At 35.1% G+C, this 21,326-nt stretch overlaps 1 protein-coding gene across 3 annotated transcripts in view; it reads left to right on the top strand.

Moving 5' to 3' along the window:
- Window positions 1–21,326, top strand: part of LOC149789934 (uncharacterized) — a 593,258-nt gene that overhangs the window by 150,089 nt on the left and 421,843 nt on the right. For 2 of the 3 annotated variants that reach the window (XM_089972006.1, XM_089972008.1), the window contains one exon: window positions 1,842–4,164. The exons of the other annotated variant lie outside the window; for it this stretch is intronic. In XM_089972006.1, coding sequence (XP_089828132.1) covers window positions 1,842–2,428 — 587 coding nt within the window. In that variant the 3' untranslated portion in view covers window positions 2,429–4,164. Of the gene's footprint in view, window positions 1–1,841; window positions 4,165–21,326 lie in introns of those variants that run through there. 3 annotated transcript variants of the gene reach the window in all.

The raw sequence follows: 21,326 nt of genomic DNA, 5'->3' as shown, positions 1-21,326 counted from the left end.
TTTTCATCAGAAGAGTTCATATAATATCTGCTTGGTCTTAACTGAAAATGACTATCGCCAATATGGCCACCACGGTATCTGTTAGATATTCTCCCATATATTAACTTGAGGTTTTTGCCTGTATATATTTTATGCCAAAAAATTGGTCCAAAAATGGAAATGGTGCCATTAATACAGCTGGTATAGCTGCCATGATGCTGTCTTAAAAAGGTAAGATGATGTATACTATGTCCTATAGGAGAGTGGTCTCTGTGTGAAATCCATTATGTAAGATGATGTATACTATGTCCTATAGGAGAGAGGTCTCTGTGTGAAAACCATTATGTAAGATGATGCATACTATGTCCTATAGGAGAGAGGTGTCTGTGTGAAGTCCACCGGCAGCTAGTTATTCCTGAATGATAGCAGAGAAATATTCAACTTGGCAGTTGAAGGGAAAAAGCAGTAGTCTCTTGAATTTTTGGAAATTCTTTTACCTTAATAGAGTGTCATTCACATAGAGATTTATTTTAATTATTTGTTGTTTTTAATAATAGGTCAATACAGATGATGTTTAGGCTTTGACATATATTTTGTATTTAATGTGGCAGATAGAACAAGCTATTTCATGTTTGTGATTCGTTAACTTTAATGAAATAGACATTTCCAAGTCAGACCTGTAGTAGTAACACCCTTTGATTTGAAGGGCAAGCTTAAGCTACAACACACACGTGATTTGGTGAATGTTGATTACAGGCATTTAAACAGTTTGAAAATAAAACTATTAAAACAATCATTTAAGTTAAGAAACGTGAAAAATGTTCATCCCGATGCTAATTTTGCAGTTTAAGAAAACAAGTAGGTGTTCTGAAATGGGTAAAAGGGTGCACGGGCTGTTTGGGATGGTGGCACAACAGTTTCTAGCTGGACCTCTATCAATTTATCTGTATTATAAGCTCAGAGAAATATAATTGATCAGGGTTCCCACTCTTTGTATTTCTTTGTTACAATTGAACTTCCTCTGTGGTTATGTCAAGAAATCATTCCCCCCTACATCGTTAGTCTCGCAGACTTAAGTATATAGTATCGGTAGACTGTAAAGCAAGAGATCGTTAGCCTTAACATAATAAACCTTCTTGACCTCTCTACATTGCAAAGCACGAAATCACTAGCCCTAAAATTGTCAACCATACTGACTTATGCAGATAGTAAAGTCATTTGTAACAGTTTTCGTCAACTAAGTAACTAAAGTGACTTATGTAGATTGTAAAGTCATTTGTAACAGTTTTCGTCAACTAAGTAACTAAAGTGACTTATGTAGATTGTAAAGTCATTTGTAACAGTTTTCATCAACTAAGTTGCTAAAGTGTACTTTTTATGTGAAACTCTTGAGTCTTTCTCCATACATGTTTTAAAAATGTCATGAGCATACAGAGATTTTGTACCTAATTAATTTCAATTGCTACAAGCGTTATACAAATATCATGAGTATACAGAGATTCTGTACCTAATTAATTTCAATTGCTGCAAGTGTTTATATCAGACAGTTGGTGTGTGAGAGCTGGATGTAATGGCCAAATGGACTATATGTAATATAGATTGTAAACCAATAGATGTATGAATGTGCACGTTTTGAAATGAATAGAGGACACAAATGAGCTTTACATTTGAAAGATACACACAAAAGCTACCTCGGCCCCACAAGGAAAACAGTTTAGAACAGATTTGATACAATCCGATCACTTCTTAATTGTTCAAAGTCACTTAAATCAGAAATTGTCCAGAACTCTATTTATTTGTATTTATGTGACATGCTTACCTTTCATGGTTACTAACTTTATTAATGCTTATTATTGTTTCAGCCTCGTTGACATCGAAGGCAGAAGAGAGAGAGCATTTCAGCCGCATTTCCTGCTTAATTGTTGACATTGGAACCAAAGTCCTGAGGCGCTTACTTACTTTCTATGCAGTTACACCAAACTGCACCTTTGCTCAGTTCATGAAAAATAACGAGAAAACAATTCGTGGCCTTCGAAAGAATAAGATTTTGAGCAGTCCCCAACTTGAGGAAATCTTTCCAAAGCAAGGCACCACAGATCAAAGAAAGTACGATATATCACTCACCTCTGCTCTCTTGCTCAATTTAGTGCCAAACCTTGATCCACAGGTTGACCAAGCAATTAGAGCTGTTAGAAGTGATAGAAATACATACCAGGCACACACTAGTTCAGCAAGAATGAAAAGCAGTGATTTTACCACTCACTGGACAAGAATCACTGGCAACTTGATTTATCTAACCAAATGTTGCTGTGACCCTGACTTCGAAGATGATATACTTGAAGAAATCAAAGGAATTGAACAATCTGGACAGCAGGATTTACAAAGCAGAATAAATAAGTGTGAACAAAATATCCAGATCTTGTACTCAAGGGTAGATGATTCGGACTGACAGATATCGGTAATAAACCCAGATCATGTACTCGTGGGAGACAATTCAGATGGACAAATAGAAAGAATATTGTAAGACCTTGTAATGAAGGGGAGACAATTCAGATTGACAGGTATAAAGAATACACCCAGATCTTGAACTGGAATAGGATACACCGTAAAAACTGCTTTGAACAATTCCTACAATGATTGGACACCTGCCAAGAGTGTCCACCTGCTCTTTGTGACTGAAATTAGTTATCTTTTATATAATTCACTGCCATGAGTGACCACCTATTTAGGCAAAATATTTATTTATACAGTACTGTGAATGACCATAAGGCAAACCAGATAGACTGTAGAAATTTATTTAATGATATATTGCTAGAATTGCATGCTACAGACTGTAAACCATCGGAACTTATCTTCTAGCATAGCGAATACTATTCTTAGACTACATGTAGAGTCACATGTTACTGGTTGTAAACCAGAGGAGACTCTTCTCACATAGTGCATATTTTTCTGAGGCTACATGTTGGGTCACTTCCTACAGATTGTAAACCAGAGACTCTTCTCGCATAGTGCATATTTTTCTGAGTCTACATGTTGGGTCACTTCCTACAGGTTGTAAACCAGAGACTCTTCTCACATAGTGCATATTATTGTAAGGCTACATGTAGATTCACAGGCAACAGACAGTAAACAATAAGAGACTCTTCTGGCATAGTGTTAATTATAATAAAACTATATGTCACTACAGATTGTAAACCAGAATAATGTACTATATAAACAAATGCAAGGAACATGCCCAAATTTGCAGCATACATGCAACAATGTGTTGGAGTACATGAAACCATTTTCAGAGTTGGACTTAGTCATAACCCATACTGCTAATGGTAGCCACATAAGTAAGAGAGACATGTGCATGAGATTTAGACATAGTCATAAACCATACTGCTGATGGTATCCACAGAAGTAAGAGAGATATGTACATGAGAGTTGGACATAGTCATAACCCATACTGGTAATGGTAGCCACAGAAGGATAGCCTTCATATGTTTATAAATATCTTCGACCCTGCCATGGGCCATGCCTTTGGCATGATTATTAAAGATTGCACTATATTGCAAGGAACTACTAAAATCACTGTACAAGTTTATGATTTAACTACTTCATTTATTCATCATTACAAATGTTTATAACTCTTCTAAATCATTTGCTAGTTACCATTTTTATGAATCTTGTGAAGGTTTTATATTTCTGTAAGTTGATGCGTCACTTATGCCCCTTGCATAATGGCAGCATGACATGATGAAATGTGGCAATATTAGACCAAGGAATACAATTCAGTCTGTCTCTTTGTTATTATTTGAATCTGTAATATATTGATTGCAAATGCATATATTGACTGTTAGAAACGTTTTCAATAATCAGGGCAACTAATATGGAACTTTTTAAAAAAGGAAATGAGAAATATAAATGCATTTAATTGTAATCTAATGGATGAAAAGTGGAAATTATTTGAGTTGACAAATACATTACTATAAGATCAAACTAGTGATGGGAATCGGTCAGAAGTTCATAATCAATGATCGGTTCCACTTAACCATTTTATTATCGGCTACTAAGAGCAAATTATAATTTTTGTTTGTTATATATTTATAACTTTGCTCAAGAATTCCAAATGTTAATAAATGTACATGAGTAATCTCTTTTAATGACATGTATACTTTAACCTGATAAAAATATTACATTTTCTTCTGTTGTGTTGCGTTATTTTTGTTATACAACTTTGTAAACTGAAAGGAACTTTTTATGGCTGATCAGTCTCACGTAACTGAAATAAAGATGCAATCCCCCCAACAATTTTCATTTGGATTTGAAACCCTATTTAGCTTGCCGTTTACATATGAGTTTTACTAATCTTTGCGTTTTTCATGAAACTAAAGATAATCAATTACGGAGTTTCACAATCAATTATCTTAATAGTTTGCTCAACCAACTGTACACAATGTACCTATATGTACTCTATATGCACAATGTACATAGTTGTACTGTATAAACAAAATGTACATAGCTGTACTGTATGTAGGAAATGTACATAGTTGTACTGTGTATATACGATATACCTATATGTACTCTATATGCACAATGTACATAGTTGTACAGTATATACACAATGTACCTATATTTACTCTATATGCACAATGTACCTATGTGTACTCTATATACACAATGTACCTATCTGTACTATATATACAAAATGTACATAGTTGTCCTGTGTATGAACAATAATAATAATAATAATAAATAATAATAATGACTTTATTTAAAAAGGATAACACAATTAGCTAAGAACTAATCTACCGTGAGACCCTGATACAAAGGAACTATTTATTTTAGCTGCATCTCTGAAGCCACTGGATGTATTGGGTTTGGAAGAAGGAAATTGAGTGGGCATTTCTAATCTCAACTGGAATACTATTCCAGAGCAGACTTTCAGAGTATTGGAAACTATTTTAAATAACTCCTTATTTGGTTTTTGAATTTTATACTGTTTGGTAGACATGGATCGCAGGTGGGAGTATTACCAGGCAGCCTATACTGGAATAGTGATTGTAACTATTCAGGAGCACTAATATGTGATATCCTGTACATTAATTTGGCTTTTCTCAAACAGATTCAGTCTTTAATAGGTAATAGTTTTAACGTCCCAGCTAAATGTTCCTTGTTTTCTTTCTGGATTGATATTAGCCCAAATACTCTTTTTTGTAGTACAGGTTGCTTAGCCGAGTCATATGCTTGGCAACCATAATCCAGTTTTAATCTAATTAGGGTTTGATATATCGTGAGGAGGGTTTCCTGGTTGGATCCCCAGTCAGTCCCTGTGATGTTCCTGAGTAAATTGAGATCTTTGTTACAATTCTGGGTGAGTTGTTCAATGTTCTGTTTCCATGTGAGGTGGTTGTCAAAGAACATTCCTAGGAATTTTACTACTGTTACGTATTTGATTAATTGATTTTGTATATAGAAGTTTGGATAGACTAGGTTGTTATTTCGTTTGGGGGTGAATATGATTGCCACAGTTTTTTCTTGAGATATTTTGAAACCCCATTTGTCCGCCCATCTCCCTGTGTTGTCTAGGCTCTGCTGGATTTCTTTAACTACTGTGTTATTGGCAGGATTTCCATTCCTCCATATGCCACTATCATCTTGAAATTGTGAAAAGTTTATTTTTGCGGAGGCTGCATTGAGGTCAAGGTCGTTTATTATTAGGCTAAATAGTAAGGGACTTATTACACTGCCTTGCACTGTTCCATTTTCAAGTGAAAATTCTTCTGAATGGGTATTGCCTATTCTTGTAATTTTATGGCCTGTGAGGAAATCGCCAATCAAGTTGAACAAGCATCCAGTTATTCCAAATTGGTTTAATTTTGCCATTAGTCCATTGGTCCATACTAGGTCAAACGCTTTTTCTAGGTCTAAACAAATGCTATGAGGTTGCGATTTTGTGGGTGATAAGATGTCACTTGCATTGATATCAGTAATACATCACATGCTACTGTCGTAATGCTTTCAGGATGCTAGACTTTAGACCAAGCTAAAATTATTCCGTATTTTTTAAATCATACAGAAAGAAAAAAGTTATTGTACGGAATATTTTGTCAATCGTTTAGAAAGAAAAAAGTTATTGAATGGACTATTTTGTCAATATTATAGAAAGAAAAAGTTATTGTATAGAATATTTTCTAAATCGTATAGGCAGAAAAAAGTTATTGTATGGACTATTTTGTCAATCTTATAGAAAGAAGGTTATTGTATGGACTATTTTGTCAATCGTATTGTGGGGAAAAAGTTATTGTATGGACAATAATAATAATAATAATAATGACCTTATTTAAAGAGGGTAACAATTAGCTAAAAACTAATCTACCTTGAGGCCCTCATACGAAGGAATTTATTTATTTAAGCTGCATCTCTGAAGCCACTGGATACATTGAGTTTGGAAGAAGGAAATAGAGTGGGCATTTCTACTCTCAACTGGAATACTGTTCCAGAGCAGAGTTCCAGAGTATTGGAAACTTTTTTAAAATAACTCCTTAATTGGCTTGGGAATTTTATACTGTTTGGTAGACATGGATCGCAGGTGGGAGCATTACCAGGTAGCCTATACTGGAATAGTGATTGTAAATATTCAGGAGCACTATTATGAGATATCCTGTACATTAATTTGGCTTTTCTCAGACAGATTCGGTCTTTAATAGGTAAAATTTTTTAACCTTCCAGCTGAACTTTCCTTGCTTTCTTTCTGGATTGATATTAGCCCAAATGCTCTTTTTTGACGATGTGCCAGCTTTGCTATGTTTTTATCATTTGAATTACCCCATGCTGTATTACAGTAGTCTAAGTAGGGTTGTATGTAACTGTTACAAGATAGTTTTCTGTGCCTTTCAGGGAAAAAATGTCTTATCCTACCGAGTAGCCATAAACTTAAATTAACTTTTTTACCAATACGTTTGACATGTGTAGTCAATGATTGGTTATTATCTACCAGAACACCAAGTAGTCTATCATGACAGACCATTTGCAAATTTTTATCCTTCCATGTCAGACATGTCAGATTTGTCCTTCTTCGCCGTGTTGAGATAAGTAATGTTTTTGTTTTACCAGTATTTATCATCATGCCATTGCATGTGCACCAGTTTTCCAGTTTGTTTAGGGCATTCTGTAAAGAAATTTTGAGTTCATGCTTTGTGCTTTTGATGTCTGACAATGTTGTGTCATCTGCATAGAGATCTGTAGATCATATTGAGCCTCTTCTTAGTAAAAGTGGTAGGTCATTAATAAAAAAAATGATTAGTAATTTACCTAGAATTGAGCCTTGTGGTACTCCGTATCTAATTGTTCCAGGTTCAGACAGAACATTACTTATGTAAACATGTTGTGTTCCCTCACTTAAGTACGAAGTAAACCATCAAACTGTTCTTTCATCATGCTGGTAGATTTTCAATTTCTTCAAAAGGATTTCATGATCCATGATGTCAAAAGCTTTCCTGAAATCTACAAATACAGATCATATTATTCAACCTTGGTCAAGTGCTTGAAGCCATTTATCAGTCAGGGAGATCGAGGCAGTCTCACAGGAATGTTTCTGTCTAAATCCTGATTGATTACGGTGTAACAGCAAGTGGTCAGTAGTTATCAGTGTCATCCTTAGAACCAGATTTGTGTATATGAGTTACTTTTGCATTTTTCCATATTTTTGGGACAGATGAGGTTGGAATACTTAAATTATCAATGATATGCTATATACAATAGCAGAGGCAGAAGGTTTAATGAGTCGTGGACTAGTCTGATCAAGTACTGTAGCTTTCTTGGTATCAAGTTCACTTAGACCTTTTCAACAAAGTTTTTTGATACTGGTGGGATAGAGAAACATACCTCATGAGAGATTTTGTGTTGAAGAACCTTTTCCGTTCATTAAAGTTGTTTTCTATCACTGGTTCTTTTAACTTTGTGGTAACGTTGGTGAAAAAAATCATTGAAAACATTTGCATTGTCAGTGTCATCAGTGACTATGGTGTCATTTACCAGACGTGAGTGAATTTTACGTGATCTTTGTGTATTCCTCCAGTGAATTCATTGAAGACTTTCCAAATGAAGCTTTTGTTGCTCTTTTTGTTTTCAGGCAATGACTGATAATAAGTTTTCTTAGCTTTCTTAATCATACTTGTTACTTTATTTCTCCATACATTCTATTGTGTATGGTTTCCCATAGCCTTGAATTGGTGAAAAAAATCATTGTTTTCATAGCGTCTAGGATTTCAGTAGTAAGCCAATTAGGTTGAATTTCAATCTTTACTCGATACACATATATATCCTGTACATACATCATCTACTGTATATACAACATGTACATAGTTGTACTGTGTAAACACCATATACATACTTGTACTATATACACAGTGTACATAGTTGTACTGTATATACACCATGTACATAATTGTACCCTATATACGCCATGTACATAGTGGTGCTGTATATACACCATGTATATAGTTGTACTATATACACAATGTACCTATCTGTACAGTATATGTACAATGTACATGTCTGTACTGTGCATGCTCAATGTACATGTCTGTACTGCATCTACACAATGTACATGGTACTGTATATACACAATGTACATAGTACTGCATATACACAATGTACATAGTACTGCATATACAAAATATACATAGTACTGTATATGCACAATGTACATAGTACTGTATATACACAATGTACATCGTACTGCATATATACAATATACATAGAAACTGTTTAAGCAACGTTAAACATCCAAATCACACACACACATACACAATGTACAGAGTTGTACTATATATACACCATTTACATAGTTGTACTGTGTATATACCATGTACATAGTAGTAGTGTCTATACAACATGTACATAAATGTATTGTATATACACAATGTACAGTTGTACTGTGCATACACCATGTACATAGTTGAACTGTATATACACAATGTACATAGATGTACTCTATATACACAATGTACATAGTTGTACTTTGTATACAACATGTAAAGAGTTGTACTGTATATACACAATGTGCATAGTTGTACTATATAACCAATGTACATAGTTGTACTTTATATAAACAATGTACATAGTTGTACTGTGTATATACCATGTACATTGTTGTACTGTGTATACACCATGTACATAGTTATACTCTATATACAACATGTACATAGTTGTATTTTATATACACCATATACATAGTTGCACTGTATATACACCATGTACATAGTAGTACTATGTATACACCATGCACATAGTTGTACTCTATATACACCATGTACATAGTTGTACCAGCTGAGTCATACAAAAGGCTTACACAAATAGTACTAACAACTGCCTCGCTTGGCACTCAGCATCAAGAGGTTAGTTTTAGGAATCATCGGCTGGGTGTCAAGATAATATGACCAGGAGGGACAACATGATACATGTCTGCGGCATGATGCCCCAGTGCTAAGCATCACTATAAACTGCCACATTGCACACATGGTAGTAATATGACTGAAAAATTGTTAAAGCTACATTAAAAATCCAAATCATACAGAGCTGAACTGTATATACACCATGTACATAGTTGTACTGCACATACACCATATACATAGTAGTACTGTATATATTCCATTTACAGAGTTTTACTATATAGAAACCATGTACATAGTTGTACTGTATATACACCATGTAAATAGTGATATTGTATATACACCATGTACATAGTTGTTCTGTATATACACCAAGTAAATAGTTGTACTGTATATACACCATGTACATATTAGTACTGTATATACCATTAACATAGTTGTACTGCATATACAGCATGTACATATTAGAACTTTATATACCATGTGCATGGCTGGACTGTATATATACCACTTACAGTGTTGTACTGTAAAGAAACCATGTACATAGTTGTACTGTATATACACCATGTACATATTAGTACTGTATATACACCATGTACATATTAGTACTGTATATACACAATGTACATATTAGTATTGTATATACCATTAACATAGTTGTACTGCATATACAGCATGTACATATTAATACTGTGAATACACCATATGCATGGCTGGACTGTATATATACCACTTACAGTGTTGTACTGTAAAGAAACCATGTACATAGTTGTACTGTGCATACACCATGTACATAGTAGTACTGTATACACACAATGTACATAGTTGTACTGTATATACACCTTGTACATAGCAATACTTTATATACACCATACACATAGTAGTACCGTATATACATTATTTACCGAGTTGTACTGTATTTAAACCATGTACATAGTTGTACTGTATAGAAACCATGTACATACTTGTACTGTATATACACCAAGTGCATAGTAGTACTGTATTTACACCATGTACATATTAATACTGTGTATACACAAGATGAGCATAGTTGTACTGTGCATACACCATGTACATAGTTGTACTGTGTGTATACCATGTACAGATTTGCACTGTATATACACCATGCATATAGTTCTCTAGAGAGTTTTACTGTGTATACTCAATCTACACAGTTTTGCTGTGTATACACATTATACATAGTTGTACTGTATATATACCATGTACACAGTTGTACTGTATATATACCATACACATAGTTGTACCATACATACTCAATGTACACAGTTGTACTGTATATACTCAATGTACAAAGTTCTACTGTATATATGAAATGTACACAGTTGTACTGTATATACACCATGTACACAGTTGTTCTGTATATACACCATGTACACAGTTGTACTGTATATTCAATATACACAGTTGTACTGTATATACACCATGTACATAGTAGTACTGTATATACACCATGTACATAGTTGTACTGTATATACACCATGTACATAGTTGTGCTGTATATACACCATGCGCATAGTTGAACTGTATATACACCATGTACAAAATTGTACTGTATCTACACCATGTACACAGTTGTACTGTATATACTCAATGTACATAGTTGCAATGTATATACACCATGTTTACAGTTGTAATGTATATGCACCATGTACACAGTTGTACTGTATATGCACCATGTACACATTCGTGCTGTATATATACCATGTACACAGTTGTAGTGTATATACACCATGTACACAGTTGTACTGTATATATTCAATATACACAGTTGTACTGTATATATACCATGTGCATAGTAGTACTGTGTATACACCATGTACATAGTTGTACTGTATATACACCATGTACATAGTTGTACTGTATCTACACCATGTACACAGTTGTACTGTATATACTCAATGTACATAGTTGTACTGTATATACACCATGTTTACAGTTCTACTGTACATGCACCATGTACACAGTTGTACTGTATATACACCATGTACACATTTGTACTGTATATACACCATGTACACAGTTGTACTGTATATAAACCATGTACACAGTTGTTCTGTATATACACCATGTACATAGTTGAACTGTGTATACAACATGTACAAAGTTGTATTGTATCTACACCATGTACACAGTTGTACTGTATATACTAAATGTACAGTGTACAGTATATACTCAATATATACAGTTGTACTGTATATACAACATGTACATAGTAGTATTGTATATACACCATGCACATAGTTGAACTGTATATACACCATGTACAAAGTTGTACTGTTTCTACATCATGTACACATTTGTACTGTATATACTCAGTGTACATAGTTGTACTGTATATACACCATGTTTACAGTTGTACTGTATATGCACCATGTACACATTTGTACTGTATATACACCATGTACACATTTGTACTGTGTATACTCAATATACACAATTGTACTGTATATACACCATGTACATATTTGAACTGTGTATACACCGTGTACAAAGCTGTGTTATATCTACACCATGTACACAGTTGTACTGTATATACTAAATGTACAGTGTACTGTATATACTCAATATATACAGTTGTACTGTATATACATCATGTACATAGTAGTACTGTATATACATCATGTACATAGTTGAACTGTGTAAACACCATGTACAAAGTTGTAATCTATCTACATCATGTAGATAGCTGTACTGTGTATATACCATGTACATAGATAAATTGTACTTTTTATACACCATGTACATAGTTGTACTGTATTTACACCATGCATATAGTTGAAATGTGCATACTCAATGTACATAGTTGTAATGTATATACATCATGTTTACAGTTGTACTGTATATGCACCATGTACACAGTTGTAATGTATATACACCATGTACACATTTGTACTGTATATACACCATGTACACGGTTGTACTGTATATACACCATGTACATAGTTGTTCTGTGTATACACCATGTACACAGTTGTACTGTATATATTCAATATACACAGTTGTATTGTATATACACCATGTACATAGTAGTACTATATATACACCATGTACATAGTTGTTCTGTATATACACCATGTACATAGTTGTACTGTATATACACCATGCTCATATTTGAACTGTATATACACCATGTACAAAGTTGTACTGTATCTACACCATGTACACAGTTGTACTGTATATACTCAATGTACATAGTTGTACTGTATATACACCATGTTTACAGTTGTACTGTATCTACACCATGTACACAGTTGTACTGTATATACTCAATGTACATAGTTGTACTGTATATACACCATGTTTACAGTTGTACTGTATATGCACCATGTACACAGTTGTGCTGTATATGCACCATGTACACAGTTGTACTGTATATACACCATGTACACATTTGTACTGTATATACACCATGTACACAGTTGTACTGTATATACACCATGTACACAGTTGTACTGTATATACACCATTTATACAGTTGTACTGTATATACACCATGTACATAGTTGAACTGTGTATACACCATGTATAAACTTGTATTGTATCTACACTATTTACACAGTTGTACTGTATATACTAAATGTACAGTGTACTGTATATACTCAATATATACAGTTGTACTGTATATACACCATGTACATAGTAGTACTTTATATTCACCATGCACATAGTTGAACTGTGTAAACACCATGTACAAAGTTGTACTGTATCTACACAGTGTAGATAGTTGTATTGTGTATACACCATGTACATAGTTAAATTGTACTTTATATACACCATGTACATAATTGTAATGTATATACACCATGCACATAGTTGAACAGTGTATACTGAATGCACATTACTGTATATACATCATGTACATAGTTGTGCTGTATATATATATATATATATATATATATATATATATATATATATATATATATATATATATATATATATACCATATACACAGTTGTACTATATGTACACCATGTACATAGTATTACTGTAAATACACCATGTACCTAGTAGTACTGTATATACACCATGTACATAGTTGTACTTTATATACACCATGTACATAATTGTAATTTGTATACACCATGTACATAGTTGTACTGTATATACACCATGTACAATGTTGTAATGTATATACTGAATATACACACTTGTACTGTATATACTCAATGTACATAGTTGCACTGTATATAATGCAAATGAGGTAACTTAAAATTTTGACTGTTAATTTAGATAACATAATTCAATCCCAATTAATTCGTCAACCTTTATGTCATCTATCCAAGAAATACCTCTGCGCATTGTACTATTCAATGCCCAGTCAGTAGGACCACCGGAAAAATGCACATAAATAATTAATTTTATCATCGATGAAAGTGATGACATATTATTCTTGTTAGAAACATGGCTAAAAACATCAGGCGATGAGCCCAAGTGTGCGGATCTAACACCCACTGGTTACTCCATCAAGTTATTCCCCGTAATTCTCGCATAGGTGGAATTGCTGTCATCACAGAGAACTCCATGATAAAATGTCTGAACTACACCGCAACTTTCAATTTCGACCATACATCGTTTGAACTAGTCCAAACCACACTCACACTGGAGCAAAGGTCAGTACATTTTTTCTGCCTATACCGCCCTCCTCCTAGTAGAAAAACCAAACTAGCTGACTCTCTTTTTTGGAGCAGTTTCCGAATCTCCTGGACTACGGACATTCGATAGGTGGCAACCTAATTGTTCTTGGAGATTTCAACTTTCACTTTGACTGTCCCAGAAACTCATATACATCAAAACTCATAGATTCCATTAATGTTGTCAACCTCAAACAGGCAGTTAACCAACCCACCCATAAACATGGTCACATTTTAGACTGGATTCTTCATAGACCTGATGATAACATTCTACGGTCCTCCCTGGTATCCCATGACCTTGCATCAGATCACCTCTGCATTTTATGCCATCTTGACGTATCAGTCCCAAACCCTCCACCTTTATCTGCTACTAAGAGAAACCTCCATATGATAAATGAAACCAAATTAATGCATTACATCCAAGCTAACCTTACAACTTGCTTACCTCCTACCGCAGAACAACTCGATAAGTGTCTGCGTTCATTACTTGACAAACATGCCCCAGCTACCAAGTGCAGAGTATCAGTTAAAGAGTGTTCTCCGTGGTATAGCAGTGTTAGAGACAGCCGTAAAGCTGAGAGGCTCTGGCTTTCCACCAGAATCACTGTTCATAAGCAAATCTGTCAAGTCGCTAAGAAGAACGTCACAAATATAGTCTATGCAGCGAAATCAGCCCACTACACTACTAAGATGATGGAAAGTTCCAGCTGCAAAGAGCTCTTCTAGATTACTAACAAGCTAATGTCAAGAAACCAATGTACACCACTTCCAACTACCTTCTCTCCAGTCGACCTTCCGAACATGTTTGCATTTTTTTTGTGACAAAGTATAAACCATTAGAGATAAGCTTCACACCACAATTTCAATTGACTCGTCGTCACCATACAGCTGGGATACATAATTTGAGAGGCAACCATTAGCAGCATTTGAACCTGTCTCTATGGATTTCGTACGTACAATCGTGTTGAAAAGTGCACCAAAGTCATGTGAACTTGATCCAATTAAAACATCACTGCTGCTTGAGTGCTTAGATCCAGTATTGCCTTCACTAACTGATGTTATTAATACCTCTCTATCATCTGGGGAATTCCCATCATTGTTCAAAACTTCCAATGTATAGCCTCTGCTGAACAAACCAACACTAGACCATAACGATTTAAAGAACTACCGCCCAGTTTTTAATCTCCCATTCATTTCAAAAATCTTAGAAAAGGTTGTTCTATCCCAGATTGCATCTCATCTAAATTCAAACAGTCTTTTTAACAATGTACAATCTGCATATCGCCCTAGCCACAGATCTGAAACTACTATTTTGAAAGTAGTTAATGACATTCTGCATTGGATAGTGGAAAGATAACAGTCCTCACCCTCCTTGATTTGTCTGCAGCATTTGACACAATAGACCATGATATATTCCTTCACCGTCTCCAGCATGTATTTGGCATTCATGATACAGCCTAAATGTGGTTCAAGTCCCACTTGGTCAACAGGACACAAATTATATCTGCAAATGAAATACACTCCAACCCAGTTCATCTATGTTGTGGTGTTCCACAGGGGTCTGTTCTTGGACCTGTTCTCTTCATTCTGTACACTCAGTCGCTCTCAAGTGTCATATATCATCATCAAGTGTCTCATCAATTGTACGCTGATGACACGCAACTATACAAAACTAGCCACCCAACTGAAGTTGATGCTACCATCCAAAGTGTAGAAAGGTGCATTTCTGATGTGAAATCATGGATGACTTGGAACAAGCTGCAGATGAATGATGATAAAACTGAGGCCATTCTGATCACAACACAAAGACTTTCTCATTCACATCCTTTACCTAAAACAATAAATATCAGCAACGCCAACATTAAATTCACACAATCAGTACGAAACCTAGGTGTTACTCTAGACAGTACTCTCACATTGCACCAACATGTCATGAACATATGCAAGGCTGCATATCTTGAGCTGAGACGTATCAGCTCAATTCGCAAATATCTTTCAGTTGATGCCACTAAAACAATTGTGTGTTCATTAGTACTTTCAAGACTGGACTATTGTAACTCAATTCTGTCTGGTTCATCTCAATATCTACTCCAGAAACTTCAAAAAGTTCAAAACACAGCTGCTCGGATCATACTTTGAGTATCACGATCAGAGCACACCTCCCCGCTGCTCTGTACCCTACACTGGCTATCCATTCGATCCAGAATCAAACACAAAATTTGTTCTCTGTGCTACATTTCACTGTCGGACTCTAGTCCAACATACCTATCTCGCCTCGCTCATGTGTACACACCAGCAAGATACTTACGCTCCTCTTCTGACTATTGTATACTCATTATTCCAAGTATGAAAACAGTCATATGGACAGCGTTCTTTTGCATACCAGTGCCCAGCTCGTGGAATGAATTGCCCATTGAACTTAGACACAAAGACACAGTGATCCCATTCAAGAGGGCTCTCAAAACTCACTTATTTCGACAGCAAGAGAAAACTTAAAGACCTAATAATGTTTCCTACCTGAAATATTCTCAGCATATTTTTTTATTTTTTAATGTTTTTCTAATTTCATGTGTTTGTTTTTATACTAATATTATTATGTTTCGTATCTTATAGGTGTTGTCTAAAGTTGTAAAGCGCCTAGGGCTTCTCAAGATTAGGCGCTATACAAAGTCATCATTATTATTATTATTATTATTATTATTATTATATACACCATGTACACAGTTGTACTATATATACACCATGTACATAGTTGTACTGTATATACACCATGTGCACAGTTGTACTGTATACACGCCATGTACATAGTTGTACTGTATATACACCATGCACATAGTTGTACTGTATATACACCATGTACACAGTTGCACTGTATATACACCATGTACATAGTTGTACTGCATATACACAATGTACATAATTGTACTGTATATACACCATGTACATAGATGTACTGTATATACACCAGCAGCAGAACGGGCAAACATACATTTTGCCGTAACGTCATTTGCTTAGAATGAAACCTTCCTTCCAAATGAAAAATATAAGGCCAATAGCTCCAAACCGAAGCTTCTAACTTACCGAGAGTTTCTCTCGAAGAGTCTCTCCCGGAGTTTCTCTCTGGGAGTTAGGTTTTTTTGTTTCTTTATTTGTTTCTTTTTTTCCTTCTCCAAAATGTTTATTCACGCGAGATTACCCGTTTGACGTCTGATTTAGGTCGCACTTCTTCTGCTGCTGTTAATTAGATCAATTATTATATCAATACTGGCATCAGCTATGGAGTCTTATACAACTAAATTAGCATGTGAGCGATTAGAGGCAAACAAACAATGTATTCTGTTCGCAATTCTGTCAAACAAAAACTAAAACTACAAGAACGTCAGGTATCTCAAGTAGAATTTGCGGCACGTAGATAACAGTTATTTAAACCAATTGTCGAACCAACAAAGAAAATTTTTAACGCAACTGAGGCCACTCAAAAAGATCCTGAAACATTGCCTGATAATATTGATGGTCGTCTTCTAGCAGCTCAACCACCACCCCAGCAAACTCCTCACCCACAACCTCTGCCAGGAAGTAAAAATAATATTGGAGAGAAATTCACATCCAAAGTTAAGACCAAACCAAGTAATTGATATTGCCTCGTTTGTAGATCATGATAGAGATAAGTATGAAAAACTGGAATATGTGAGAACTATGAGACCTGCTTTTGGGTTAGGGATGTATTTCGCATCGCTGCTGACACTCCACAAATCAGATCTATGGAAGATGTTAAAAATTTCAATATTTTCGAACAGACATTAAATTAGAGTATTGGACTATGTTGGAAATGAGACGAAAAGAAGAAGAGATGAAGATGCAACTTGAAAAATCTAAACAATCAAGGAAAGTTAGAGAAAAGTAAATGAAGTCGAAACTTGAAATTGAACGAGAAAAGAAACAAAAAGAAGATCTGGAATTTGAAGAAACAAAATAAGCAAATGAATGAATTGCATTCTTCACCAGGTAAGAAAGAAACAAAATGGAAATCAGTCTCAGGAAAATGGGAGAAGGAAGAATTGTATGATCCAAAAGATCCTCTCGGTGCTACTGGAAGTGGTTTGCTACTCAAGGAAGTGGCCTTATTGCTTGTCCTAACACCATTATTTCTGACGTAGATAGATTAGAAGTTCTGATTGGAGGAAAACGTGCTAGAAATAATTATCCATAAATAATCAATGAAATCTCTGATATTTGTCGAAGATCATTTACCGGTATTATGGATCGCAGTATTTATCGTTCTCTCATTGATGAAATAGCTGTTGATTATCATAGTGATTAGATAAATAAGTAATAAATACAATGATTGTACATCATGCTTATCATAAACCAATCATAATCGGAGTAGTGAATTCGCGATTGCCGGTTTATAATACACTCTACAGAGATGGACTCGGCGATGTTGTTCAAGGTCTATTTAGAAGGATGGCCCCAAAAGCAATACCAGTTGCAAAACAAATAGGAATGAAAGCTATTGACTTTGTTCGTGATGAAGTTTCTAGTGCGGTTGGTAATCTTGCCAGTAAAGCGTTCTCGGCAATCAAGGATGGATTAGCAAGATTAATACGACAAAAACCACAGCAAGTAAAATTACCCAGCACTGCAAATGTCAGTAAAGTAATTAATCAAACTGCAAATCAAACACTGGCGGAGTTGGCTAGTGAAGCAGAAAAATAAAAACTTGCAGAGTTGGCTAGTGAGGCAGAAAGAAACATAACCGCAAATTTAGTAGCAGGAAGTGGTCTTCGTGTTCGACGATAACAATTATAATAAAATGTTCAAGCATATATCAAATACAGCATTTGACATGGATGTGCCAGTTATCAAGAATGATTTTGTGCATGATTATCAATTTTATTCTTATGACGCACGAGAACCTAACGCACGGGGAAGAATTTAATTGCAAGTTCAGGATACAGGTAGATATTACCCGCTGAAGCATTTATTGAAGTAGAAGGTGTCATTCTGAAAGCTGATAATACTCTATATGTAAACTGATCAATAATGATATTATGGCATTATTTGATAGTGCTACATACATGATTGATGGAAGAAATATTGAATTAATTGAGAAAGACGTTGATGTTGCTACAACAATAATATGTTTGGCAAGATATTCCGATGATTATAAAAGATCAGCTGGTTCATCAATGATGCTTGCAAAGGATACAACTGATCATCCCGAACATGTCAACGTGGTAAAGAACGCAGCTGGTGCAGTAACGGTTATGAATGCAAATCACAATTTAGGATCTGCAGCGCGTCGATCAATGTTAAACGATTATCGTATATTTTCATGATCGATTCCACTATCTCATATCTTTGGATACTGTAGAGAAGTTAGAAAAGTTATTTTCGGAGCCAAATATACAGTTGTACTTGTAACAAAAGGTGATAATCAACTTGCGCTTTGTCGTGATAATGCAGCTGCTGTTGGTAAAGCAGTTTTACAAAACGTTCATTATGGATGCCAGTAATGATTCCAACAGTCGCTAACGAACAATTACTTTCTTTCATGGATCATGGCGATAAATCATTATTATCATGGTTAACAATGACCACAGATAGTGTCCAACTTGACAACTAAATGATAAATGATTACAACAGGCTACCGATGGTGGGTTAGACAGCTTGACAACTAAATGATAAATGAGTTAAAGAGCTACCGATGGCGAATTATACAACTTGACAGCTAACTGATAAGTGATTAAAACAAGCTACCGATGTTGGATTAGACATATTGACAACTAAATGATAAATGATTAATTGAGCTACCGATGGCGAATTAGACAACTTGACTACTAAATGATAAGTGATTAAAACAGGCTACCAATGGTGGGTTAGACAGATTGACAACTAAATGATAAAGGCTTCGAACAAGCTAAGTATGCTTGGTTAGGCGGCTTGACAACTTAGTAATAAGAGCGGGAAATAAGCTGCAAATGGTTGGTTCGATAGACATTTTCAGAAACACAAATAAAGACAACTGGTGTCATGGTCAGTACTGTTTAGATTTAGCCATGCCCTGCTACTATCTGCATACAAATGGATTAAATACACAACAGAGGGCCCTGAGTGGCCAAGTCATCTATAGCGCTCTCCGTTACGGATAACTGCCATTTCATCTCTGTCTGCGTCGGTTCGAGTCTCGGATTCGGCTAATGTGGGTATGTGAGAAAGCTTGCCAGTAGCTTCTTGTGGGTCGGTGGTTCTTTCCGGAGTTTTACTCGGTTCTTCCTCCACCATTAATACTGGCCGCCAGTAGTGAAGGGGGACACTTTACGTACAATGGGAATTAGCATTAAAAACACCCTTGGGACACTTTACGTACAATGGAAATTTAACATGGAGAAAAATCGTGGGACACTTTACGTACAAGGGGAATTAACATGGGAATAAATCGTGGGATACTATACGTACAAGGGAATTTAACATGGGAATAAATTGTGGGATACTATACGTACAAGGGGAATTTAACATGGGATTTTTTTTTTTTAAAAAGTTTTTTTAAAATTTAAATTTAAATTTAAATTTAAAAAAGGGGTAGGCAATTCAAAAGACTATCTCTTTTCGAGAAATATGGGGCCCTGAAAAGGGCCTTTGGGTTTTCTTCTTCTTCTAATTTCTTCTTTTCCTCCACCAACTTCTTATTTTATCTCCAACACTCTTTCTCTTCTTTTTTTTCTCCTTCTCTTCTTTCTTCTCTTCCTCCTCTTCTTCTTTCTTCCTCTTCTCATTTTCCTCTTCTTTTTCAATTTTTTCGTTCCATGTTCTTATTCTTATCTTTTCCTCTTCATCCTCCTTCTCCTCCTTTATTTCTTTCAACAGATCACTGATGATTACCTTCATTTTTCGTAAATTGTTTATCTCCATCTTCACTCGATGGGGACTATATGAATAGTGATCCTCGTTTAGGTTAACCAACATTTGCTCCATCATTCCTAAATTGTCGAGGACGTTTTGCAATTTTTCCATTTTGTCAAGGTGGTTCGAAGCCATCTTCTTTTTTATTCTGTGCAGAATGGTTTGAACGACGAATACTGTGGGTTCTTATACTCAAAGCGCGAACATGAAGGAAAACATCCCCTAAAAACATAAAATGGATCTTACCTAGATCATGACCCAACATCGCGCGTACGTGAAGGAAAACATCCCCCTACTTTCTCATTTCATATAATATAACCCTAACTATACTCTCCACATTTGCTAAGAAACCCATAATCTACTATTCCCACAAACATACCTGAGCTCTTACAAACACAAACACACAAACTCATAC

This window comes from Sinohyriopsis cumingii, chromosome 10 (genome assembly GCF_028554795.1).
Source record: "Sinohyriopsis cumingii isolate HCF-2022 chromosome 10, ASM2855479v2, whole genome shotgun sequence".
Lineage (NCBI taxonomy): Eukaryota > Metazoa > Mollusca > Bivalvia > Unionida > Unionidae > Sinohyriopsis > Sinohyriopsis cumingii.
Note: the sequence above shows the minus strand (reverse complement) of the source record. Positions and strands in the feature narration are given on the sequence as shown.